At 45.0% G+C, this 27752-nt stretch overlaps 1 protein-coding gene across 4 annotated transcripts in view; it reads left to right on the plus strand.

Moving 5' to 3' along the window:
- The window catches only part of FN1 (fibronectin 1), a 64823-nt gene extending 39494 nt beyond the window's left edge, over positions 1-25329 (plus strand). Inside the window, exons 25-46 of one of the 4 annotated variants that reach the window (XM_030579845.1) lie at positions 31-303; positions 1376-1558; positions 2918-3007; positions 3782-4051; positions 4834-4950; positions 5390-5554; positions 6448-6603; positions 7799-7912; positions 9636-9905; positions 12307-12494; positions 13966-14053; positions 14288-14464; positions 15558-15647; positions 15897-16076; positions 16789-16878; positions 17766-18208; positions 19157-19295; positions 20644-20808; positions 22049-22174; positions 22976-23082; positions 23966-24076; positions 24530-25329. In XM_030579845.1, the coding sequence (XP_030435705.1) occupies positions 31-303; positions 1376-1558; positions 2918-3007; positions 3782-4051; positions 4834-4950; positions 5390-5554; positions 6448-6603; positions 7799-7912; positions 9636-9905; positions 12307-12494; positions 13966-14053; positions 14288-14464; positions 15558-15647; positions 15897-16076; positions 16789-16878; positions 17766-18208; positions 19157-19295; positions 20644-20808; positions 22049-22174; positions 22976-23082; positions 23966-24076; positions 24530-24604 (3617 nt within the window). In that variant the 3' untranslated portion in view covers positions 24605-25329. The remainder of the gene's footprint in view (positions 1-30; positions 304-1375; positions 1559-2917; positions 3008-3781; positions 4052-4833; positions 4951-5389; positions 5555-6447; positions 6604-7798; positions 7913-9635; positions 9906-12306; positions 12495-13965; positions 14054-14287; positions 14465-15557; positions 15648-15896; positions 16077-16788; positions 16879-17765; positions 18209-19156; positions 19296-20643; positions 20809-22048; positions 22175-22975; positions 23083-23965; positions 24077-24529) is intronic. The other 3 variants (XM_030579846.1, XM_030579848.1, XM_030579849.1) reach the window with 3 other exon arrangements.
- The last annotated feature ends 2423 nt before the right edge of the window (positions 25330-27752 follow it).

The following is a 27752-nucleotide window of genomic DNA, read 5'->3' on the forward strand; positions in this document are numbered from 1 at the left end:
GTCTTTGCTGTTCCCCCTGGCACTCAGTAGAGGTGCCCCAGCTCACTGACCTAAGCTTTGTTGACATAACTGATACAAGCATCGGCCTGAGGTGGACCCCGCTAAATGCCTCCACTATTATTGGTTACCGCATCACGGTAGTTGCGGCAGGAGAAAGTGTCCCTATTTTTGAAGATTTTGTGGACTCCTCAGTAGGATACTACACAGTCACAGGCCTGGAGCCGGGCATTGATTACGACATCAGCGTAATCACACTCATTAATGGCGGAGAGAGCGCCCCTACCACTCTGACGCAGCAAACGGGTGAATTTTGAAAACTTCTGTGTTTGTGACCCGGATGGTGTTTCATGCTGTCACTAGCTGCTGGGGTAACGGGCTTTCTCTGAGAAGAATCGAGCCACTCACTGTGATGGGTGGAGGGAGGGACAAGGACCGGCTTCTCTTTTAAATGTAGGATGGGAAGGGCTATGCCGTTTGCATTTTTTTAGCCCTGTGCATTAACTGCATTTTTATATTGCGGATAACTGCAAAGGCAGGATCTCACTCATGTTGGCTTTTAAGCTTTTCAGGTTTCATTGTTAAACTTGAGTTATGTGATCCCCAAAGTATAAGATCCTGAATCACAGTCCCCAAAGGGAGATGGGATCCCCCAAAGGGTGGATACAATTCTAGAGACACTCTTCGGTTTAGCCCCCGACGCTGTCATTGGTCAAGTCATTTGAGTGCTTCGTATTTTTTTGGTGGTGGCCCAGCTCTTCAAATCTTGCCTTAAAGATGGACAAGAAACATCACTCCCTGAGCACACGCTAGTGACAAGCATGTCACACTGTCAAGGTTCTCTGTAGTGCATGGGTAGAAGATGAACTGAGAACTACTTTGTGCATGAAACCCTGTGTCGTGTGAATAAACTGCTGAGATTCTAAACCCTTAAACCCACAAGTAGACATAGAGGCGAAAGGACTTAATGGATCTACCCTCTCCTCCCCTATGTATGCATGTATCAGTTTTGAAGAAAGGAGCTTTTCATGTGTAAACTGCTGTATGGCAACTTAAGCCTCTCTTGGCCACATCCCTGTAACCCAAGATGCAGCAGCAGGGCCAATATTACAGAAACCTGCCATCTTGTTTTCAAATTATCTAAACAGAATACATTTAAGTATCAGCAATTGCCAAGAGGTTAAAGGAACCTGACAGTAGTGTGAGTGTTTTTAACTGTAGTGGAACCAAATGTAGCTTAGGAGTATGTTTGCATGGATCTGACACCGTAGCCTCTTTTTGCATGAGATACACTGTAGATTCCCTGAACATCCACCTTGGTAAACTCTCACCTTCCAGAAAATGTTTAAAAAAACCCCTCAATATTCTTTGCATGTAGCTGTTCCTGCTCCAACTGATCTGCGCTTCACCAACGTGGGGCCAGATGCTATGCGTGTGACCTGGACTCCTCCAGTATCCATTGAACTGACCAGTTTCCTGGTGCGTTACTCACCTGTGAAGAAAGAGGAGGATGTTGCTGAGCTGACCATTTCACCCTCCGACAACATGGTGTTTTTAACAAGTAAGAGGTTACCTGCATAGGTCAGCGGAACGTAAGGGACTTCTCAAGCTGAAGTCCACTGATGGTTGGTGGGTCTGCAGAACACTTGCTGGTCTGTAGGTGGTCAGATGGTATTAGCTCCCTTCCCAGGGTTTACAACAGCTAAATTAAATTAAAATAGATACAAATACGTAAAGTACTTTCTTAATATTACTCTCCTATGTATTAATGGGTATAGCTGCCACATGGACATTGAGCAGTCATGAATTGGAGAGATATGGTTTTCCTAATTGTGAATTGGAGGTGAGTTGGTCATGAGATTATTTCCCAAAAGATGTGGTCCATCCTCTGAACACATTAAGAACCCCAGCTCTCCAGTGAATTTCTTGTTGGAGATCCAGCATAAGGGAAGGAAAAGCAAGAAATTGATTGGAATAAGTATAATGGATCAGATTCCCTGCTGGTGTAAATTGGCATAGCTTCATTGACTTCCATAGAGCTATGCTAATTTACACCAGCAAAGGACTTGGTTCATTGTTTTAAAGAAGTTAAAATCAAACCGTGTAAACCTTTTCCTGCTAAGACAAGGACGATGATTCATCATACTGGGGGGCAGTTGAACCTGGTTAGGTATTAAGAGTAGGTACACATTGCCTATCTTGTTTGACAAAAAGTCAATGACTTGCAGTGCAGCGGGCTAGATGAAGACACAAAGGATCAAAATCAGCAAAAGGTCCTCTTCTGAGTCTTTAGATTTTGGAAAGGAAAATAAATGCTCTGTCTGAAATTTCAGCAGTACAGTGCAACTGATCTCTTGCATTTCACACAAGTATATAATTAATTTGCTCATCTTGATACAAAAGGTGTGTTCTGTTGGGAGGATTTTCCCTAGAAACTGGACGAGTTGGTTGAGTAAGAGACAGTACCTGCTTTAAATATAAAGGACCACGTTCTTAGCTGGCGTAAAATAGAATCACTTCACTGAAAGTCAGTGGCGCTACATCAGTTTACATCAGCTGAAGATCTGGTCCTGTTTATCAGTAAATGCTCTGAGCTGGGAGGCCTGTATGGGAAAACTAATCCCTGCTGACAAACCCATCTAAATAATTTCCTTGCCAAATAGCAATAAAAAAAGAAACCACCAACACTTGTTGCAGGCTAAAACTTCCGTGAAACCAAAGGCCATTCCCATGCTTAAAACCAAGCTTCAGCTGGACTCAAATGTCTTGACTATCCATTAGGCTCAGGTTTTGCACAGGCTAAGCAAAAATCAGTCGCTCCACATCATGAGCTGTGTCAGTTAGAATTGCTGAGGTTTTTCAGTTGCTCCGAGAGCCTGAAAATTATGAGGGTCTAAATCGGTGTGGTTTAATCCTTCAGGTCTCCTGCCTGGCACTGAATATCTGGTGAGCGTCTACAGCGTCTATGAGCAGCATGAGAGCACCCCTCTGACTGGCGTGCAGAAAACAGGTATGTGGAAACCTGCTTGGAAAACTTCCGTTTGCTTCTATCTCTTCCGTTAACCACTCATCGATAGGACAACTCTAATCACTGGGGGGACTTAGGACATAAAAGCCTTTAAGATTTTGCTCTCCTTGATATGTATTGCGGGAGAGTTGCACAAAAGATTTTAAGGGAGTGCTGCAGAGAGACAGCTTGGGAAGTGCTGAGCAAAATGGTCAAGCGGCCAGATCTTCAGTTGGTTTTAATTAAAAGGTGTATAATTGACTTCAATGGGGCGATGCTAACTTCCATCCACTGAGGATTTGGCCCAGTAAAAGACCAGTGTCCAGTCCCCCCAAGAGACATCCGGACACGTCAGGATCAGGTCCCTCCACTGTATCCCTTTGACACTGTACAGCCAAGTCTCAGAGGTATTCTGATGTTTTTGTACTTTGGCTTTTTCTGTTCTCTGAAACCAGGGCTGGGTGTTTTTGTTTGGGCAAACATTTAAAATTGTCAAATACCTCAAGTTCAGAGAACTCCAGATGTGGACTGAACTTGCGAGGAGATTCCATTTTTGAAAATACGTTCCTGTGGTTTTTTAACACCACTGTATGATCTGGATCATTACATATTTATAGGTTCAGTGCTGAACAGTGTTTGGCAGGAGTGCAAGCAGGATTCTGAAATCCCACCCTGGGGTGGGGCTGGGGAAATCCCTCATCATTTCAAAATAAATGTATCTGTTGTTCAAATAAGCTGAATGTCCCTTTTCTTGGGTATCCTCCTGCCCCCGACCAGGTCTTGATTCTCCAACTGGCATTGACTTTTCGGATATAACTGCCAACTCTTTCACTGTGCACTGGATTGCTCCTCGTGCCACTATCACTGGCTACAAAATTCGCCACCATCTGGAACACAGTGGCACCAGGCCCAGGGAAGACCGTGTCCCACCTTCTCGGAATTCCATCACCCTCACTAACCTGGCCCCAGGCTCAGAGTACGTGGTCAGCATTATTGCTGTCAACGGCAGAGAGGAGAGCTTGCCCTTGGTTGGCCAGCAAACTACAGGTCAGTTTGGAAACAAGCCAGAAAAAATGTACATTGAAATTCTCCTGCCCCATCTCGACAAGTTGTTAAACTGAATCCTTCTGGTTGGCTGGCAAGTAACTGAACTACTGACAGCAGAGCAGAAAGTTGGCTAGAGGAGAAAGGGCCTGATTCAAAGGCCTCTGAGTTCAGTGGACAGACTCCCGCTGATTCCCATGAGCTTAGGATCAGGCACAAAGCACATCTATCTGCTAAGGGACAAGGCATTTTATTATACAAAGGAGTTCTGAAGAGGCAAAGTGTTAATTCAGATAGCTCGGGCCAATGTCCATTGTGCACATTCTTTTGTTTTAAATGACCTTGTGGTGAGCCTGCCTCAGGGTGTTGTGCTACCAAAGCAAAGGAAAAACCCAGGGAGCGCAGGTTGGCTCCTGGGCTGGTAGATCCATAGGATTGAGGCCTTTTTTCTTGCCCTCCAATGGGAGGCATCAAAGCCCTCCCGCCGAGGGTAGTAGCCTTCAGAAACGAATTCTCTGGGCAATTTCTCACTCCTCTAGGTTTTTCTGCAGGAGGGACACATTTAGGGCTCAATCTAGTGGCCACAGAAGTCAATAGCAATCTTTCCATAGCCGCTGGATTCAGGCTTTTAGCCAGATATGTCACCTAGAGACCTGACGGCAAACTGTGGGCTACTGGAAAGATTTGTTAGTAGCAACAGCCTCTAGTGTAAGTCGAGTAACAGGAGCCTGGGGAGTGTCAAATGTTTTTTAATTTTTCTTTTTAAACCCTAACTTCTTTTCTAGTTTCCGACGTTCCAAGGGACCTGGAAGTTACTGCCACTAGCCCCACCAGCCTAGTGATTTCCTGGGATGCTCCTGCAGTTACAGTTAGATACTATAGGATAACCTATGGTGAAACAGGTCAGTGTGATCTAATATTACCACTTCTACAAGAGCTCCCCGTTGACACCAAGTGTGAAGCTTTAAGCTTGGGCCATTTAAACACTGCAGCAAATAGTGAGGGCAAATCTGATCGATGATTGTAGCATGCAGCATGCTCTGAGAATTCAGACGGAGGCAGTGTGCTGATGGATATGCACTGAGAGAAGCAAATATCATGACTGAACTTTAAAGGTGGGGCAAATCATCTTTGCTACCACATCCATAAACTCCATTCATTGCACTGGAAGGTCCATGGGCCTCTCATTTGCCTCTTGGTTTGAGGTGAAAAAGGTCTTTCCAACTTATTATGGGTTGACCCAAATCTCATTGAAATCAATGGGAGTCTTCAGCTCATCCCTTGCTTTTTGTTTAAAACGTGAGTAATGATTAGCATTTTCTTTCTTACCCGCCATGCCAGGTGGCAGTAGCCCTGTCCAGGAGTTTACCGTGCCTGGCACCATGTCCACTGCCACCATCAATGACCTTAAGCCCGCAGCAGATTATACCATCACGGTGTACGCAGTGACGGGCCGTGGAGACAGCCCCGCCAGCAGCAAGCCAGTCACGGTCACGTACAAAACAGGTGAGACACATGGACAACGCTACTAGCTTCTGGTTTATCTCATAATTGTCCTCCGTTTCAGTTGGGAGTGATGGGCCTGTTGGCTTTGGTGAAGTTACACTCCAGATGGATTTGGCCCATCATGTTCATAATGTTACAAAATGGGATGGTGGCTTTTGGAGAGGGGAGTTTAGACGAAGACTAAACAAACTTACCGGAGTTGTGGACTTGTTGTTTGCGGGGAACCACTTAACATCCATCTTCGTTGGAGTGAGCATACCAAGCGAAGGCTGGTTCTCGCACATGGGGTGTCAAACCACTTGGCTGTTTGATGTAGGATGACTATTCTGTCTGCATTTTACCTCTGGCATTTTTAATGCACTGTAGCACATGGGGACTCTCTGACCCAAATAGGAACTACCCTTAATGAGCTCTCTGGGGCAGAGATGGTCTTTTGATAGCTGTTTGCATAAGGTTTGATCCAACTCCCATTGAAACTGATAGAAAATCTCTTTAATGGGCCTTTTAAGAGACTTCCACTGCCCTTAATGGGTATTGGATGTAGTGAGTGAAGTACTATGGGCCTGATACGTGATTCTTGATTGGGACTCCTAGTCAGATTGTAAAGTGCTTGGAACAGGGATTGTCGACTGCTCTGTCTGTACAATGGGGTTCCATTCACAGGCACCACTGTAATAAACGTGATCAATAATAATACGTACTATTATGGTACAAATAAGAAGTCAGAGCAGTATGGGTTTCCCATTAAAAAACCAGTAAGTCTAAAAGAAGAAAAACAGAAGAAGTTGTTGCAGGTGGGAGGTCACAGTGGGCCCTACGGACATGGGATACCGTGAGGAAAGGAGACTTCCTGCATTGCAGTTGCTCACAGGGCTTATTTTTTTGATGTGCAGAGATTGACACGCCATCCCAGATGCAAGTGACCGATGTTCAGGATAGCAGCATCAGTGTCAGATGGCTCCCTTCAACTTCTCCGGTCACGGGTTACAGAGTGACAAGTGTCCCCAAGGATGGCCATGGGCCCATGAAAACGAAAACTGTCCCTGCAGGTGAGTATGTCTTTGCATCCCTAGGGATCTCGCTCCAATTGCCTGGAGTCCATCGGCACCACTTCTTAAACCCCCGAGGGGAGTCACTTGAGAGTGTCTGGGGAAGATTTCCTTCTCTGGGCCTGAACATGTTGGCTTAAGGGCTCTTCTGGCGACTTTGCATTTTGCCCTCGGGGACATTTCAGTGTGTTTTACCAGCTGTGCTGAGATTAGCTCTCAAGGCTGTTTGCTGCTCTGGCCAGGTTAATGTTCAATCCCATTCCAAAAAGTGGTGAAGATCTGGCTGCATTTGTTTTGTTTCTCTAATGGAGAGACTGATCACAGGGCTCCAGCAGCCTCAAGGGGCCTTCGAGTGGATATGAATGACAGTAACACTCACTTGAAGGGCTCTGGAGCAGGCTGAAGGAGCCTTGGTATACACGAGTCAGGCCAGGTTCGGCCAATCTAGTCTGACTCTGCTGACGTTTGGCATCGCAGCGGGTCTTAGGCCGCAATTCAGTACCTTTGCTCAGTACCGCAGCAAGGCAAATTCACCAAAGTTTGGTCCAGCTTTAAAAATAAGGCCCACGACTCGAAGCATGCAGTCAGAATTCCCCATGGGAATGAATGTGTAACTGCTTGGCTGTGTTACCCCCCTGCTTCCTCCCACAGCTCTGCTGTGAGCTGTGCCCATTCCATGCAAGGGACTAGGCCAGGAAGCTGGGAAAAGCTGAAAAGGTTAGTGAGCCATAGAAAACCCTGTCCCAGCTCTGCGGGTTCTCAGCAGCCACCCAGCAAAGGCAACAGGTCTGCCATGTGACCACTGATGACTGAATCTCTCTGCCTTCTCCAGTAGAATTCCCAGACAGAACCACGCTGACCAGTCCCTGGTTTTTACGTAGCAAGTAGTGTGGGGCATGTGAGTCCTTCAGTGAAATTGCTTTGGTTCCTTTTCCTGGCCCCTCCTGCTTTCCCCAAGCAACCCACACAGACTTTCTGCGGGGATGGGCAGGAGACAATCTGCATAGCCACTTTTACTTCCACCCAGCCACCACGCACAGCTTTGACTATGACTTTGCTCCCCTCTCTGCCACGTGGCACCAAGGGGACTGATTTCAACGGGAGTTTGGCACCTAAATACCTTTGAAGATCTAGGCTTAAGACACAAAATCATCTCTCTATTCCAAATTATCCTGGTGTTGTCTTTTCCTTGCAGATCAAACCCAAACTACCATTGAGGGCCTGCAACCCACAGTCGAATATGTGGTTAGTGTCTATGCTCAGAGTCAAAATGGAGAGAGCCTCCCTCTGGTTGAGACCGCCGTTACCAGTATGTATTTAATTTCACAGAAGAAACAAAACCACCACCAAACCCACCTCTAGTATCTTCTGCTGTGTGCACCTTTTACTGTGGGAACTCTGGGGACATCTAGATTTCAGAAAAGGACGAGTGCCCCTCTCATTAAGAAATAGCTAGCTGGATCAGCTGCCAAAATACGCAGTTCCCCAAAATGCTGCCAAAATATGCAATCCCCCACAATGCCATGCTTTTGTTTTCTTTCACTAAAAATGGCGTAAGCAAAATCATTTTTTTCTTTGTTTGTTTGTTTACCTTTAGCGAATCTTTGAAAAATGTTTTGCATAGACCTCATTTCTAGAGCTGGAGGGCAAAGGTGGTTTTAGAGGGCTAGATTTTAACTTAGAGCATTTGCCTGAGTGAGGGAGTAAGAACCCACTTTACACCCTTTTGTAGGCCACTAGACCTTGGGACCAGGTATGCAAAAGTAAGCATGGCTTACACAGCCAATTGCTCACTCCTGAGAGCAGCTGGGTAGGCAATGGGCGGAGTCTTGGCCCATCCTTGTGCGTGCTGGCCTACTGGTATAGGACAGTGACAGAGTCCTATTTGGGGAGCAAGGAGAAAGCAGGAAAGAACCTGTCACTTAGAGGGGTATTTCTAGTGCACAGTGTCTCCCAGGGCTACTCCTGGTGCATCATGGTTTAGGAACCTGTCCTTGCTCAGGCCCGCCTGTAAAGCCACAATCTAACCCAAATAACTATAAAACTATGGTAAGCAGAACAGGAATTTTCTTGAAGTGTTGCATAGGCGTATTGCACAAGCTGCATCAGTCTTAAGCCAAAAGTTTCCTATAAAATCACCTTTGCTAACCTTCAAGCATAGGAAATGCAGGTCTACAGGGCTAACATCACATTGCAAAACAGTGACTCTGTGAATCGTTATGAAGATTAATTCATATCTGATGATTACGGGCCCAGTCCTCAGCAGGCATAAATGTGGATAGCTCCACAAAAGTCCTCACCGGAGCTGTGCGTATTTACCCTGGCTTACTATTTTATGCTCCAGTGTAATCTAATGAGATGACAATAATGAGTGGCTCTAATTTGTGGGTATATCTGTGAGATAATTGTGGGTATATGGGCATCCCATACACGCTTGTTACAAGCCACAGGTTTTTATTGATTTATAATATAATCTACATAGTCATTTGCTATCATTACAAATGATTTAATTGGATGTTAATTTATGAAAGAAAATTGTGGGACTGATGCTCCTCAGCCTCGTACGGTTACTTACGCTAGTGAAGAGTTAGTGCAATGGGGGTGTGAAAGGCTACGAAATCAGAATGGTGGGGCTTGATTTCAATGCACACCAAGGCTCCTTACCTCACTGGGCCAGTGTAAAGGAGACTCATGGTGTGTGTAAATTACATTTCTGACACTTTAAGGCCTTTCTATCTGAGCCGAGTGGCTTAAAGGGGCCTTAGTGTAAACGAGAATCAGACACATGGTGGGGTGAAATCTTGGCCTCATTCAAGTCAACAGCAAAACTCCTGTGGACCTCAGTGGGGCTGGGATTTCACCCATTGCATTTTAAACTCACTAAGCAGAGGTGTAAAGACATGTGCAAGGCAGGGGGGAATTGGGCACCTGCAAACCTGAAGACTGCTTTGCATGTAATCAGAATGCTTCTTTTTCCCCTTCTCACAACCTGCTTTTATCACATAACCTCTTACCGTTAATTTGCCTAACAGACATTGACCGCCCTAAAGGACTGACATTCACTGAGGTGGATGTCGATTCCATCAAAATTGCTTGGGAAAGCCCCCAGGGGCAAGTCACCAGCTATAGGGTGACCTACTCAAGCCCTGAGGATGGAATCCATGAGCTAGTGCCCGCCCCTGATGGTGAAGACGACACTGCCGAGCTGCATGGCCTCAGGCCCGGTTCTGAGTACACTGTCAGCATCGTTGCCTTGCACAATGACCTGGAGAGCCAGCCCCTGATCGGGACCCAGTCCACAGGTACACCTCTGTCTACACCGCCCAGCGGGCCATAGCAGCCATGGCTTAAGGTCCCATGTCCTTCTGTGTTCAGTCGGTGCCTGGCTGCGGGAGAACCTCCATAGGAGCCTGGGGGATATTTGCTATTGAGAGGGGCTTAGTTTGGTTGGAAAGGTGGATGATGCTTAAAGATTACTAAGTATTTATTAAGTAAACCTCTAGAAGGCGAGTTACAATAATGGTTGGCTGCTGAGAATAGCAGGGTTAGGGCCACATCACAGATACCTCAGAGCAGGCGTCTTCCATCACCTTTTAGCCCCTGTCCCTACCGATCCTAGTTTAATTCAGGGGGTGATCTGGTCCCCAGCACGTTAGAGCAGCCTGGCCTGAGCAGACAGTAACAGTCCTCAAGGAGCCATCCTAGGAGCATATCACACACTAGCCACACGCCCTCCTCTCTTTGGATGCCCAGGGTGGCAGTGGCAGGACCAGGAATAGATTATCTCAAGGGAAAACGGTGGTTGCCTGTCCCTTTTGTGCTGCCAGGGCAGCGCAGAAGGAATGGATCGGAGGCCAGGACCCATATATTCTTAAACCTGTATATTCTTTCAGGACAGTCCCTGCTACACATATAGGCCACTTAGCCCTTTTGTACCCTAAGTGCTTCCCAATCCCTCTGTTGGCATTGCTCTGAATGACAGAGCTCAGCCCTCTGTACGCTCACAGCCTGCTGCCAGCTGGTCATTTACACCTTTCCCATAACAGGGTAAGGGTAGGCTCCCTTCAGAAGAGTGCCTCCAGTACATAACCATCAGGTCCTCGTTTCAAGGGTACAACAGGAGAGATATGATTGTTCAAGCATCCGATGCCTGACATAGAGTCCATGAAAAGTTCCATGGCGAGAGGCCTAGATACATTCTGGCTCTGGATATTGCAAGTTACATTGTTTGCTGTCTCACAGCTACAACTGTGCTTCATGGCCAACACGCATGTTGGTGTGATAACGCTCTTTCGCAGGAGCATGGCCATCCTGCTAGAGACCACATCAGAGCCAGATCCTGCTAGTTCCATTGATTAAACTTTTTATTGACCAATCTCCTCTATGAAATAAGAGAAACAAGTGCGCACACAGAAAATAATTACCGTTTTTCCTCCTATATTGATTTAGAATTTTCCTCTTGTGAAATAATTCCCAATTCACACCAGTGGTTGTATAAATTTCAACTGGGACTTTGCTCAAGAACTGGGAACCAGAACTATTATGGGAGCTCTGTCTGCTGCTAGCAATCTGAAATCTACTGCAGCCTTTCCCGCGTTACTAGCCAAGTCCTGATAGCACTTTACAAGCGACACCTCCATTAATTTGCAGATGAAAAGCTGACATTATTATTCCAAGAGTGCTGAGAAGATTATGGATCTTAATTTACAGATTAATATAAAAAATAAATTTAAACTATCCTAAGTGCTAGAATAATTAAAATTGGACAGGCTGTTTAAACCTGTTATAAATGCTAACAATGGTTCTTAAACCATTGTCTGATTTTCCCCTTAGGGACCCTTTTAGAAAGCTGTTGGAGTTCTGTTGATTTTCATAGGCTTTGAATGAGGTCCTATTTCAGTAAGCAAGGGAGAATTGCATTGTATCTCCATGCTGTAAAATCAAAGTGCTTTGCAGCACGCTGGTAATCGTGGGCATGATGGTGGTAAGCTGTATATTCTGTTATAGACCAAGAATGACAACTAATAAGACAATCAATATGTCCCATGGTGCTTCTGTTTCTTTAGTTTATAGGAACGAAGTGATTTCTTCTAAAAAGTTCTTTATTCAAGCATTGAGTATATTAGCTCGGGAAGATATCATATGTAAACAGCATTATGGCTTTCACAGCCCTGGTTCTCCACTGCCTTATGTAGTCATCTACACCTGTGTAGGTGGCTGTTAAATGCTCCCATTTGGGCTTGGCAGTATTTTTACATCCCGTCTGTACTCACTGAGCCTTCTTCTCCACTCTCGCGCCCTTGTACATCCGGAGTAACTCTGTAGAGGTCAGTGGAGTTAGACAAGCTGCAAGGCTGTGGTGAAACTGATCTAAAATACTTGGCGGGCATGAAGAGCAGAGAAAGGTAGAAGAAGAACAGACATAGAGACTCACCTACTGAATGTAAGCATCACCAAAGGCAGCTTTTCCGGAGAGAAGTAGCATCACAGATTTGGGCATCCAAGTCTGATCCTTGAACACCCTTGCTCCTACGTATTACGGTGACAGGATCCAATAGCTACCCAAGATAGATGATTACCCTAGGCCCTCGCTTGTGTATTTCACACCTAGGACTATTTCATGCTCACGATTGATATCGTGAGCTATCTTGACTGGTGGCATGTTCTTCCAAACTAACGGTTGTCTAATTACAATTTTCACAGCGATTCCTCCTCCAACAAACCTGCAGTTTGTTCAGGTAACTCCAACCAGCCTGAAAGTCAACTGGAACGCGCCCAGTGTTCGTCTCACTGGCTACAGAGTGCGAGTGAATCCCAAGGAAAAGACGGGGCCGATGAAAGAAATCAACCTCTCCCCAGACAGCACATTTGCTGTCGTGTCGGGATTAATGGTGACTTTTTGATCTTTCATTTTAATGGGTGTGGCGTGGGAATGGGGGATGTTGGATTTCTTAAGTAATTTAAAAATGCTTTGGGCCAGAACTGCAGCGGGGGTAAATCAGCGTAGCTCCTGCCAGTCTGGCCTTTGTTTTAAGTCTGGTTAGCTGTGGAGCACAGATCCCTTGGATCCCAATAATTAAAAGACAGTGGATCTGTCTGCTTAAACTGCAGTCTCCCTGTCCCCTCTTCACTCCGCCCCTACCAGTACAGCCTGAGGACTTCTCAGGCAAATATGCGTCTGTCATACACAAGCTACTGGGCTTGTTACCAGAGGAATGGTGAAATTCTCTGGCTGGTGTTATACAGGAGATCAGACTAGAGGATCTAATGGTCCCTTCTGGCCTTAGACTCAGTGAATCTATCGATCATTTTTTTGGAAGCTTCTGAATAACTTGCAAAAATTAAAATTTTTCATTAAATTCATTTTCAAACCTGAATTGGGCCAGCTCCAGCTGCTCTAAACTGAATTAGTTCCAGTGGAATCAAGAGCTGCTGATCTGACCCCAATTAAACGACAATCTGGAACTTCCATTGAAATTTTTCGCAAAGCAGAGCACCCTTTGGCAGTACAATGTTTCTGTTAGTGTTAGGTAGCTCAGTGCATATATTACCTTCTTCTCAGGAATCCTAAGCTTCTGCCCGCAAAACCTCAAAGCCATCCAGGTTTCCACTGTAATTTCTTCTGCTTCCCTGTGTGTAGGGGAGGGATAGCTCAGTGGTTTAAGCCTGCTAAACTCAGGGTTGCGAGTTCAGTCTTGAGGAGAGATTTAGTTGGGAACTGGTCCTGCTTTGAAGTCCCCTATGATTCTACTATTGTTATATATTCAGAAATGCTGCAAGCAGATAATCACACAAATATTATGGTTGTACTCCAATATATACTTAGCACTGCCGGCCAACATTCATGAAGGATCTTGGGTTCCTAGTACTGGCTGCCCTTGCTCTGCCAGGCTACCCACTTCAATTTTTGTCATGTATTTATTTCAAATACATTTTCAAAGTTAAGTTTTCAAGCAGTTGCTAATAACAGTTTTAGCCTAAATGTAGTTTGCTTGAGGGTGTGTGTGGGGGGAAACAGGGGCCTGATTCAGTTTTGACTTGTGTTTGTTTTATACCAGAGTAACACCACTGACTTGAACTGAGTTATGCCAGTTTAACTGAGATGAAAATTAGATCTCACTTTTATTTTTGCATTTAACTGGAAGTAAATCTAACCCTCCTGGTGATCTTGAGCTCACTTGATTTCTGTTTTTTTAAGAGTTTCATGCTTAAATAAGACATTCATGGTGACTAACCAATGTGAATCTACTAACTTCTGGATTAGCTCATGCTTGTTTCCTTGTGTCCCAGCTTTACCTGCTTTTCTGAAGATCAGACATTCCATGTAGCTCCCTGATCATTGTATAACTTTATTATTTCTAGGTGGCAACCAAGTATGAAGTCAGTGTGTATGCTCTGAAGGACTCTCTGACTAGCCGGCCAGCCCATGGTGTGGTTACCACCCTCGAGAGTAAGCAATCCTACTTTACATATAGCAGCAGGTGCTATGCATCGAGTCAATGGGCTAAGTCCTGTGTAAGGACCTACCAGAAGCAACTGAGTGAAGACATCAGCATGTTGCCCTTTAAAAGTAGTTGATGAATTTCAAAGATTCTGTTAGGGGATTTTTTCTTGTAGACCTCCCCTACCCCCTGCCAAATCATTGCTTCTGCCCATTATACTGATCTCAGATCCTTCTGTGCAGATATCAGCCCTCCCCGCAGGGCCCGTGTGACAGATGTTACTGAGACAACCGTCACAATCACCTGGCGCACCAAGACAGAAACTATCACCGGTTTCCAGGTTGAAGCCATCCCAGCAGATAGCCAGAGCCCCATTCAACGGACCATTAGCCCTGATGTTAGATCATACACCATCACCGGTAAATGAGATTCTTCATCAGACCATCTCTTCTGCATTGTAATATCTTTCAGTGACTAAGCTCATTGGAGTTACATCTGGTTGCTAATCTGTACTGGGGATACCTTGGTGGGAGCTCAGGTGGAATTTAGGTGCCCCTTCATGCTGAGCTTCTAACACACATACACATTAACCTTGAGAACCCTTATTAAAGCCTTTGATCCTACCAAGCCCTCTGAGAGCAGATTGAAAATAACGTTCCTTGCATGGAGGGGTTTTAGAATCTGGCCCTGATTTGATGGGAGTGCAGGAAAATAGTCATGTGTGTGTTCACATTTTGTCTGAGGATGGAAGTGTTTTCCAGAGCAGCTGCTAAGGAAGTGCACTTTTTCAGACCACTAATACTCTTGAGTATTGGATTTCTCACTTGCAGTTTGCAGACCTTGTTTCACATCATGATCGGAGCCTTGTTAGTCAGTCCAGAAGTCCAGCTGCCTGATTTCATGCAGGACTAATATTTTTAGACCATTTTCATTAGGAACCTTCTAAGATCTGAATAGATCTCCAGTGACTATCATTCCATGACCCTCTTGGTTCCATTCCCTAGATCATCTTTGCATTCACGTTTTCTGCTGGTTCCACTGGTACATTGTTTTGCTTTTCCATTCATTATTCCTACCTTGATCATTGAGAACTAATGAGAGCAATGTCCCTGTCTCCTTGTAGCAATCCTTTATGCACTGATTGGTCATAGTTTTGTGCCCTGTATCTGAAGCTAAGTGAGAGCAGTGATGGTAGGAGGCTGAATACCCTGTTAGAAGATGTGTATTTCTTGGATACATATAACCACCATCTCGGATTTATGAATGGGATTTTCAAAAGCACTCGGCATGGACCTAACTCTGCTCCCATTGACTTCAGCAGGAGCAAAGCTAAGCCAACGGGATGCTTTTGAAAAACCTCACCCCTAATTCCTTTCAGGTTTGCAGCCAGCACACCCAGTCTGGGCATTAAGAGCTAGTTAGATTCTACCTGTAGCAGTGATTGCAGCAGCTTTCTGGATCACTTTTTAACCAGGCAAGGCTGAAACTGTAATATTTCTACTCTAATTCCAGGCTTGCAACCAGGCACGGACTATAAGATCTACCTTTACACGGTGAACGAGAATGCCCGCAGTTCCCCTGTAGTGATTGATGCTTCCACCGGTAATGGCTCTTCTTGTTTCTTTTACATCTGAACAGAAATTATACTTGTGCTTTCCTTGACTTTGCTCATATATGTTGTTTACTGCATTTTACAGCCTTATGTTTCCCTCTTTGAGCATGAAGTGGATTATCGTCAGAGGGTGACTGCAGCCTATGGAAACCCGTTATTTGTCTTCAGCCCTCAGGGCAGGGGAGATGAAGTCATGTTTGCCCTTACCACATTCATTAACTGATTTTGTTTGCTCTTAGCCATCGATGCTCCTTCCAGTCTGCGCTTCCTCACAACCACAAGCAACTCCCTGCTGATTGCTTGGCAGCCACCCCGTGCCCGGATCACAGGCTACATCCTCAAATATGAGAGACCCGGCGCACAGCCCAAGGAGCTGATCCCTCGCCCCCATGCCGGCACCACGGAGGCCACTCTTACTGGTACGTCTGATGGTGGCATTCCCCGTGTGATTCAGCAGGAGGTCCAGGAGGTGTACACTTGCCAGCACCACGGGTCTTGGCCCAGGTGGGGATCAGACACTGTGGAGCTGTGCATGTGGGCAGAGCCTGGGATCCACTCCATCCCCCCGACGTGCCAGCCAGTGCCACTGAGCAGGCACAGAAGGACAAATAATCTGTACAAGGTAAAGGGCTGGTGCAGATTATGCCCTGCTAGAGCAAGGAGAAGCCAAAGACGACGATGTGGTCTCAAGTTGCAGTTGGGGAGGTTTAGGTTGGATATTAGGAAAAACTTTTTCACTAGGAGCGTGGTGAAGCACTGGAATGGGGTTACCTATGGAAGTGATGGAATCTCCTTCCTTAGAGATTTTTAAGGTAAGGCTTGACAAAGCCCTGGCTGGGATGATTTAGTTGGGGATTGGTCCTGCTTTGAGCAGGGGGTTGGACTAAGTGACCTCCTGAGGTCTCTTCCAACCCTGATATTCTATGATTCTATGATAACACAAGGAAACCTAAATGGATTATTTTGCTTAGTACAACTCTGATTGGAAAGTGCATTGTATTTGTGCAGAAAGCTCTAGTATTAGAAACCATGGAAGGGAGCGAAACCTTGAGGAGTCTCTGTTTAGCTATCCCGGACTCATTTTGTAATTAGGGATTTCCTCAAGCATGAGGTCATTCTGTTCCCCCCCAGGTCTGGAGCCAGGAATCGAATACACCATCTACATCATTGCTGTGAAAAACAATCAGAGGAGCGAGCCATTGGTTGGCAGGAAAAAGACAGGTAAAATAATGTTCCGGTCCACCCCGAGGGGAGAAGTTGACCTCTCCTCATTGGGGAGTCCCAGCACTGGGGGTAATGTCTTCTCCAGAGGGCTAATTTTATAACATTGCTTAAAATATCCTTTTCACTGGTGTATGTTGTTAATCAAATACAAGGTTTCCCTAAGTGACAGGCTGCTTGTAGAAAGTAGCATTTTTCCTTCATTTTCTTTTTCTTCCCTTAAAAAGAGGGATACATTTTTTGTAAGCAGGGGTTCTGCAACGGACGAGGTGATCTGCTGAACAGTGCAAAGCACATAATGAACATGAAGAAACAAACTGAATGCAATCTCAGATCCTCAGTGTCTAACACTCACTTTCCTTCTAGCCTGTGATGGGCTCATGGGAGAAGCCCACATGGACTGAAGCTTTTGATACATTTGAATTTGTCTGACTTTGTGTCCTGTCTGTGAGGCGCTGCAAGGAGAACCTAGCCAGTAAAATCTCTGTCATCTAGCTGGAGACCTCAGTAGCATAAGAGGGAATCCCTTAGCACATGCCCAAGGTTTTCTTCAATTGATGGACTGCGAATGTCTATTGCAATCACCTCTTCTTTTCTTAATTTGCGCATTGGTGGCTTCTCTGGGTGCAGTGACCATAGCTTTGCCTCAGTAGTATGAAAATTAATAACAGACTTTTTTTCTCTCACCCTCCCCACACTTCAAAAAATAGCCTCTGTAGAGTAATCCCAGAGAGATTTTAAAAAAGTGTGCTGTACTCGTGGGAGAGTTGCTAGCATTTAATTGCTTTGAGCGCTTTACAGCATTCACTGTAGTTGCCTAGTTTATCATAACTAATGCTGGGGCTTAAGGTGCTTTGCTTTATGGCTTCTAACCTTTCTTTGGCTAGACAAGCTCCCGCAGCTGGTAACCCTGCCACACCCCAACCAAGACGGACCGGAGATTCTGGACGTACCTTCCACGGTGGAGAGGATTCCTGACACAAACAGGTTTGACAATGGAAATGGTATCCAACTTCCAGGCACCAGTGGCCAGCAAACACTAGTGAACCAGGGACAGCAAGTCTTCTTTGAGGAACATGGTTTTAGAAGGACCACCGCTCCCACCACAGCAACTCCCATTAGGCACCGGCCAAGACTGCAGGCACCAAATGTGGATGAAGAAATCAACCATGGTAACAGGTACCCAGGCCCAAGAGTGGACTTTCCGCACAATGACACCACGGGCCAGGAAGCTCTTTCTCAGACAACCATCTCTTGGAGGCCCCTGCTGGAGAGCTCTGAATATGTCATCTCATGCCAACCAGTCGGCACCGACGAACAGCCTTTACAGGTAATTGATTGTTGTTTCTCAGCTGCACTGTGAATGCTGCCACCCTATTGGACTTGACTATGGCAGTCCTCAGACATTTAAGGAGACAGGACCTTGGGATTCTAGCTTCCTGTGGTTGCATTGTAGAGTTGATATAAGCAAGTTCTGGCTCTAAAATTCCATCTGCATCCATCCTAGGTAACTTCTCCTTGCCACTTCACTGTGTAGTATTAGCAGCCCTGTCAGGTTAATGCTATTTTAGCCTCTGGCTGAGGGCAAGGCCCTGAGGGTGGCGCTATGCCTGGGGAAGAACAAAGGGTATATTGGCTAAAACAGAAAGACCCTGGGGCTCTGTTTGCACTTCTCCGTAAGAAAGTGCTAATACAGTGAAGGAGATGCTTGGAGATTTCATCCTATAAACGTGCTTAAGAAGAGACCTATATAAGGTTGTGGAATCTCTATCACTCGAGAGCTTTAAGAACAGGTTGGACAAACAGCTGTCAGGGATGGGCTAGATAATACATAAACCTGCCTCAGTGCAGGGGGCTGAACTAACTTACTGAGGTCCCTTCCAGTCCTACACTTCTATGATACTATGAAATTCAGTAGTGGAATGAGGCAGCCAAGTTAATATTGCTGATCGAAAGATGGTCTTGTGGTAAAAGTAAAACACTGGGAATTCTGGGGATTTGGGTTCTGTTCCTGTTCTACTAAAGACTTCCTGGGTGATATGGGACAAGTCACTTCCCCTTTGTCTAAAACTGAGATTGTAGTAGATCCCTACTTCACCATGGGACATGGAGGCTGAATTCACTGATATTTGTTAGGCATTCTGGGATCCACAGGACTGGGCCCCATTTTGCTAGACATGGTACAATCATGTATGAAGACACCAGCCTTACCCTCAGCAGCCTGCAGCCTAAGAAGCATACTCTTGCTAAAGCCAATCTTGTGGTGATGTACTTGCAGTTCAGAGTTCCTGGAACTTCCTCTTCTGCTACCCTGACCGGCCTTACTAGAGGTGCCACCTACAACATCATCGTAGAGGCACTGAAAGATCGTAGGAGACACAAAGTTATGGAAGAGGTTGTCACAGTGGGCAATGCTGGTAGGTTAAAGCTAAACAGTCTGGGCAAAACTCTGCCTTGCACCTCTTACCCACAGGTCGGATCTCACCGGGCACTCGCTAGGCTGCAGTGCAATAGGTTAGGAGCACCCTGTTTCCTCGTTTCACATCTCATTTACAACATACACTAAAGAAACAGTTCTTTCTGGTTCTGTGGTGGAGATGACTATGCAGTATAAACTGACTCGATGGTAAGAGTTGAGGCTAGTCTACTGCCTGAATGTGCATTGAGAGCGAGGTGGGCGCCAACCAACTTTTGTTGGTTCTGTTCTTTTATTGGACCAACTTCTGGTGATGAGAGAGACTGTCCTATCAGAAGTTAGAGATGCTAGGCCTGTGATAATGCCAGTGTCATGGCCAACTTTCCCACCCAACATCGAATTACTGGAACCAAAATAATGTACCTACCATGACAAAGGGGTTACTTTGAGTCCTCCTCCTCCTCCCTGTCTCTCCAGTGACCAACGGATGGCAATTGGCCAGATGAATTGCTGTGTCATCTCCCTGGTTAATAGATTTCAGAGTAGCAGCCGTGTTAGTCTGTATCTGCAAAAAGAACAGGAGTACTTGTGGCACCTTAGAGACTAACAAATTTTATTTCAGCATAAGCTTTTGTGGGCTACAGTTCACTTCTTCGGGTGCATCTGAAGAAGTGAACTGTAGCCCACGAAAGCTTATTCTGGTTAATAGAGTTGCCTGCTGGGAGGCTGTCTTTGGGCCATAGGGTCCAGCTCTCCCTGCCTGACAGCTGTGGTGTAACCAACACCTCTGCTGGCTATAAATCGCCTGGCAAGTTCACTGTATACGGGCAAACTGACTGGGTGGAGTCCAACTCCACGCATGGGCAGACTGTGGGACCGCACATGAGCAAGATGCCTCCCTGAGGTATTCCTTCTCCTCTGTCACTTGAGGTTTCGTTCTGTGCCAGAGTTCAGCTCGGGCCCCAGTAGACCCAGCACGCCTGAAATGTATCACTCCCCCATTGTGCATCACAGAATCCAAACGCCTGTTGCTCCGTGCGAGTCCAGCACGTTTCTCTGTAAAGGTGGGTTAGCTAGATCACTGCTTTCCAGTAGCGAATGCAAAATTTGTGCGCGCTTGAAACCTGGCAGGTTAAAATGAAAATAACTTTCTCCTATGAGATTTTTATCATCACTCTACTGCTCTGCCAAACACCCCTGTAAAATAAATCCTAGGGAGGCTGTTATGCTGACAGCGCAGCCAAGCGAATGCACCATCACTACTGGGAATGTGCTTTCGGTTGTGACCATTCTTCTCTTTCTAGGTTTGTATCCCTGTGTATAACGCCTCTTTGTTCTCTTCTTTCCAGTGTCTGAAGGAGTGAATCAGCCAACCGACGACACGTGTTACGATACTTCCACTGGCTCCTTCTACTCCATTGGAGAGGAATGGGAGCGATTGTCCGAAACGGGCTTTAAACTCTGGTGCCAGTGCTTGGGCTTTGGCAGTGGTCATTTCCGATGCGATTCATCTAGTGAGTAGCTTGCTTTTGTCCATCCCTACAGGCCACTAAACTCCATATCTAATTAGCACAAACGGCATGTTTGGCAGATGCAACCTGACCCAAACATGAAGCAAATAAATGCACACTCTAGTACGTGTTGTATCATCAAATGATGGAAAACTAGTTAGCTGTGGTTGAACTTTGCAGCTTATCCAATACTGCTGTTCCCTGCATAAGCAATGGGTATATTTGTATTTATCGGTAAAGCTTCTGTGAGGAAATTAACATTTTCCCTTTCGTTGCTAGGGGATTCCAGTTAATGTTTGAAAATGAGAGACTGCGTGTCTAAAGTAGATCATAACAGTCATTTAAGAAAACAACCCTGCATAATTAAATATATTGGATTTCTAAGTCCTAACTTTATCCATCAGCACAATGGATTTGATACAACTCTCATTAAGTTGACTTGGGAGCAAAGTTTGGTTTGGTTTGAATGTACCGCCCTAACACCTTGAGGCTGGCAGTGAGGGTTGCCAAACAAACAGCACCATTGCAGTCGCATCCAGTTTGAGTCTTCGCAGGACTTGGGCTTAAGTAGACAATATTCAGCTGAAGAGTCGGGGATGAAACAAAGTAAACGTGATTAAGTAGTTCTATAGGGCGTGTGTCTTACTGATTTAAATTGTGCTTTATATTACAAAGTAAGCAAAGCAAAAAGGGAATTTCTATGTTGTATGTAGCTTTGAGAGGAATTGCTACAAGGCAGACCTTTTTTCACAGGTCTACTCATTCTGTTACATCATTTGGTACACAAGGTTTCACTGTTTTCCCGTTATCGGTGTGAAATGATTAACTGTCTGTTTACTTCTTTAAAAAACAAGTACATTTCCTCCCCTGCCCCTCTCCAGTTCCTGTTTAATTAAGCTTCCTTTTTATGTAGTTTCAGGGATTTCCTATGAATGACATTTTTAGATTCTTTCCCACCTCTTCCTTCCTGCAGAGGCTCCTCCACCTTTACCCAATCTAAAATGGCCCCTCTCCCGCTTAAAGTCCTAATCTCAGATCAACAGCTGGGGAAAGGAAGGACAACTCTGCTAACATCCAGAGAGTTGTGCCCATTTAAACCAGCCTTGGATTTCTCCTTGGACCTTGGATTTCTCCCTCCTCCCCTTTGGTTGGCCCATGAGGCTTCACAGATCAATTTTGTGCCCCTTAAGCAACAGGCCTGTGTAGAGTAACCACCTGACAGTTGTTCCTCTGGTTCATTCAGAATGGTGCCATGACAATGGGGTGAACTACAAGATCGGGGAGAAGTGGGACCGCCAGGGCGAGGGCGGCCAGATGATGAGCTGCACGTGTCTCGGCAACGGAAAGGGAGAATTCAAGTGTGACCCGCGTACGTCCCTTCATATTGACGTTAACTCTCAGTTTCAGGCTTTCATCTTATCTGTGCTCTTAGAATTTTGCCATTGTGGCACAGAGTGGGTGGAACCTAAGTACGGTTAAAATGGGCCTGTTTTACTCTGTGTAACACGGCACTCCATGATAGGTGAACGGTACAGGAGACTGAAGCTAGGATCTCTGGATTTTAGAGCATGAACTAAAAGACCCTTCTTTGTTAGACAAGGCTGTAGCAGGCTTATCAGCCTCCAGGCCTGCCGACAGAGGTAGGCAAAGGGGACAATTGCCCAGGGGCTGGGGGAGATTTAAAAGGGCCCAGGGGCCCCTGGCCACTGCTGCAGTAGCAGCAATGGCAGCCAGGAGCCCCGGGCCCTTTTAAATCTCCTGGGTGGGCCGCAGGGCTCCTATGGATGTGCATGACACTCTGGGCCCTGTACTTTGGGGGGCCCCACTGACAGGTGCAGTCGGTCCCCGAAGTGACGGCATATAATCACTTCCACTCCAGGCCCTGCCTCCACGCCCCAGGGACACCCTGGCCCTGGGGCCCGGAATTGCTCTTGGCTGGCCAGGACAGAGCACTGCATTGCCTTACAGATGATGAGTAAACGGAGTGTTTTAAATCAATTGACCCGCCCCCAAAGCCAATCAGTGAGTCATTGGCAGAACTGGAGACGGGAGCTTTGCCTTCTGGATTCTTGCTCTAGCCACCCCATCGCCCTACCTCCAAAGTCTTAATCCTTAAAAGCAAATATAGACCATGTGACGGAATCTTGCTTTTTCCTATGATTCTCCACAGATGAGGCAACATGCTATGACGATGGTAAGATGTACCACGTAGGAGAACAGTGGCAGAAAGAGTACCTTGGTGCCATCTGCTCCTGCACTTGTTATGGAGGACAGCAGGTAGGCAGAACTAGTCTGGCATGTTAATCCTGATGTGATGATGCATATTACTGGGCAACCAGTGGGGGAAATGTGATGTTTTATTAATAGCTTGCTAAAACCTTTGAAGTTTAGGTTTGAGTCAGCAATTACATGACCAGGGAATGCTGTCACCTCTCAAACACTTGAAAAGGCCTCCCCCCCCCCCCCCCCCCGCAAAATCAGAGATGAATGCCAAGAAAGGTCAAAGCTGGTTCCCTTTGTGCCTCTCCCAGCTTTGCAAACACGTCCGGTACGCCAACCAGAGATTCTCAAACTCTGGCCACAAGCGCTTAGTGGTCTCTGAAGATAGGGGCTCGCTCATCCTCCTTTCCAGCTGCTGAATTATACATACTTTCCTAACACTTTTCCAGCTAAGCAGTTGCTCCGTGGACAGTTACATGCTCACACAGGGGTTGGGGAGAGGGGAGTGGGACATGTAAGTGGGGGAGGTATTCATGAAACAGTCTCATTGTTGAAATGCAGCCCATTCTGGAAAAGTCTGAGAGCCCCACTGCAGACTTACTTAAACCAATCCCCTACACTACTCTCACCTGTCAATCACAGAGTGTCCACGTTAGTGTCACACACAGCCAGAAGAGAGGCCAGTAGCAAGAAAAGGAACGAATGGGAATGCATAAGGAGGAAGGTAAAGCGGAGACCAGTCCCTACTTTAACTTCACACCATCTTCTGCTTCCTTGCGGTGTGAAAATCATCACTGTTACACTGGTGTCAAACCGGAGTAGCTTTATCAATGTCAGTGCAGTTTCCCCAGGGATGAAATCTGATTTGTGTATAAAGTATTAACTTCATCTGTCATGAGGATCCTTAGAAACAGTATCTGATTGAGGTGTGTTTCTCAAGGGCTGGCGCTGTGACAACTGTCGCAGACCTGGTGCTGAGACGGCCCCCGAAGGCGCTGCTGGCCACTCCTACACGCAGTTTACACAGAGATACCATCAGAGCACAAATACTGTACGTATAGAGACCCCATGTCCATTCGTTACGAGTCTTGCCTGGCGGGGAGTGTGTTTTACCCACAACTCTTGTTAATAATGATCATGGATTAGAACCATTTGTTCTGCGGTTGACACAAAATCTTTAAAGCCTTGTTCAGCAAAGAACTTAAGCACGTGCTTAAATTTTAAGCATGCGCTTAAGGTTGTTGATTATAATGGGACTTAATCACGGGTTTAAGTCTTACTACATGCTTTAGTACTTTGCTGGTTTGAGGCCCTAAATAATAGGAGTTCTTCTCCATTCCAAACCTTCACATACTAAGGCAGATCAATAGAATGGTTTGTAGTGAGAAATCTAAACAGCTGCAAATGCAAGGAGATTGGCTGCAGCTCTCAGCCGAGATTACCACGTTACAGCACTTGTCTTTTTCAGTATTGAGCACTAACTGGTTTCCTTTCCTCCCGACAGAATGTCAATTGCCCAATTGAGTGCTTCATGCCCTTAGATGTACAGGCAGACACACAACATCGACCAGGAAAGTAACATCAAGCAAGTCTTAGACCACCACCAACAAAAATCTATCCACCAAGATGATCAGCCAAACAATGATGCTAGCAAAACCAGATCTTTAAGAATGGCCTTCTGCTCCGGAGTCACTTTCACAGCTTAAGCTCAACTCACAGCTTCTCCAAGAATCATTCTTGGCGCGTTTCAGACTTTTCTCATGATTGATAGCAGTGTGTATTGTTTTTTTTTTCTCAGTGTTTCATACCGTTCAGTATTTTCAAATGAAAAAACGATAACTAAATTGTGAATTGGTTGGGGATCAAAATAATACCGGGGCTGGGGGAGTAAATGAGATGGAAGGCTCCCTTGCCATGCAAACAAAAACGACACTACTACTGTTTAGAGGAAGGAAAGTCCACCGAACTCTTCTGCTTTCACCTAAGCGTGCAGCCAGCAATAATCTAAGTGACTGCATATCCCATCACTGTGATATTTAAAATATGCACAGTCCTAATTCTTTCTAAATGATCCTATTATTTTTCTAGCTGTATCTTTGTATCTCATACTGTTATTTATCAGTTTTGTTCCCTGTCCCTCAAGTGTTTTTATATGGGAAAAAATGTATTGAAGAAACTTAGTATGCAGTTGATAAAGAAGAATTTGGTGTAATTATGATCGGTGATTATTTTTTATACTGTAAGTGCCAAAGCTTTACTACTGTGGAAAGACAACTCTTTTAATAAAAAGATTTACAAACCAAATGTGTGGCTAGTGATTTTTTATTTTTGTTGTTGCAAGGGGGTTCAGGGAAAGAAGGGGTACACTGAACTGAAATAGCTTTGCCTTTAGAAAGATGACAGGACAACCGTCTTTCTGCAATATGAAGTTGAAAATAGGAGAATATTTGTTGATCATTTGCTTAAAGAAAGTAGCATAGAAAATATTACTTGAATTACAGTAGCCTCTAAAGCAGGGGTCGGCAACCTTTCAGAAGTGCTGTGCCAAGTCTTCATTTATTCACTCTAATTTAAGGTTTTGCGTGCCAGTAATACATTTTAATGTATTTAGAAGATCTCTTTCTATAAATCTATCATATGTAACTAAACTATTGTTGTATGTAAAGTAAATAAGGTTTTTAAAATGTTTAAGAAGCTTCATTTAAAATTAAAATGCAGAGCCCCCCCGAACCGGTGGCCAGGACCTGGGCAGTGTGAGTGCCACTGAAAATCAGCTCGCATGCCGCCTTCCGCGCCGTAGATTGCCTACCCCTGCCCGAGAGACACCCGTGGAGATCAAAGCACCACTGAGTTAGTACAAAGCCCATAGAACTAGCACTCAGTAAGAAAGTGATGGAGAGACCTTCAGGGCAGGGACTAATTAGATGAGCCAGACAAAGAAGGGGAAAAAGGCAGTATTATCTCCATTTTAAAGATGGGAAGCTGCAGGACAGCACATAAGGCCTCATCCAGCAAGGTACTTAAGCATGTGACTAACTTTAAGCACAATTGTTGTCTCATCAGTTTGAATGGAATTACTGATATGCTTAAAGTTAGCCCTATGCTTAAATATTTACTGAACTGGGGTCCAAGTGACTCGCCCAGCATCCCAAAGGAAGTGGCAAAGCCAGGAATTAAACCTACGTCTCTTGAGATCAGGCCTATGCCATAGCTACACGATCACCCAGACAAAGTAAGCCCTAGGGAAAAAAGATTATAAATGATCTTAACTCATCTCTCCTTGTAACTGTTGATGGAGGATAATTTAATCTCTCATTTCTAAGCAAGGGATGGAAATGTATAAAAGATACTGGTCCCAATTTTACAAGAATTTACTTCACTTGTCTTCTGAAAATAAGCTGCTACATCTACGTTCCTGACATGGCAAATTAAAAAATCAAACTGCAGAATACAGGTTGTTCAGACATTCTTGCTAGTAAAAGTGATCTCAGATGTAACCTCTTGGTGCTACTGTAATACATATAAGAGAAGGAATTAATTTTATGGCACCTCAGCAGAAATTCTGTACAGTAAGGGAAGACAGATATATTACAGATATATATAATATGGGAACAGGGCAAAGAAATGGACAACTATGGAATCTTTGGAAGAATGTTTTGCTGTGATCTTGTTAAGGGAATGAAAATGTTACAGTCTGATCACAGTTATTCACAGACTTCCTAGTTTATGATTTCTGTTTACTGCTGAAAAGATGCATCCCTACTACACCCTATTGGGAGACTTTCTGGTGTTTACTGAAAGAGCAGTTTTACATTCAGATATTCAATTTTACATTCATCCAGCAGACTACCACAACTCTTAAAATATTATCCCTGTAGAACTTTTTCTGTTTTTTCTTTTTTTAAAGCAAAGTCCGTTGGATTGCAATGAATTAAACTAGGAATAAGATCCTTTGGTTTGTACTATCTGCATTGCAAAAACCTCAAGCTCAACACTTACAAGGAAATACCAAATGTGAAAGCTTCCCTCATGATTCCTGGAGCCAAATTCTGCTCTTAGTTATACAGGAGTTGCATTACTCAAGTCAACAGAATTACTCTGGATTTACTTAAATATAGAATGAGAATGGAATTTGGCTTCTTGACATGAGAAGTATGGCAATAGACAGCAATTGTTTTAACAGATTGCTATCAGGCAGCTGAATTGTTTGCAACCAGTAAAATTGTTGCAGTAAGAATGAGCAGTATCTCAATGTTGCTCCAATAGATGAGCTAAATAAGTACCTAAAAAATACCAGGGATAGATCTACGGAGAGAAAATTAATTTTCTTGTAAACTAGGTTTCCATTACTGTATCTTTCCCAAGCTGTGTTATTTATGGCCATCCAGACCTCACTAGAGGAATCTATGCCTTTATGACCTCAGCTGAGATAACTAGCTCACTCTAGATAACTTAGACCCTATAAATCCTGCATCTTGGCAGGAGGTTAGACTAGATGAGCCTTGCAGTCTCTTCTAATCCCACAACATAGGAATTGCAAAGACTGGGGTCAGTCTTTGCCAGTGGCCAGTACCAGATGCACCTGAAGAATCAGCAAGAAACCCCTATAGGAACTGTTTGTCGGATAAGCTGCCCCTAGAGAACATTTCCACCTCACTGAGCCCAGTTAGTCAGATATTGGCTTATAACCTGGAACGTGAAAATTTATATCCCTTCTAAAGCTGCCA

Source organism: Gopherus evgoodei, chromosome 11 (assembly GCF_007399415.2).
Source record: "Gopherus evgoodei ecotype Sinaloan lineage chromosome 11, rGopEvg1_v1.p, whole genome shotgun sequence".
NCBI lineage: Eukaryota > Metazoa > Chordata > Testudines > Testudinidae > Gopherus > Gopherus evgoodei.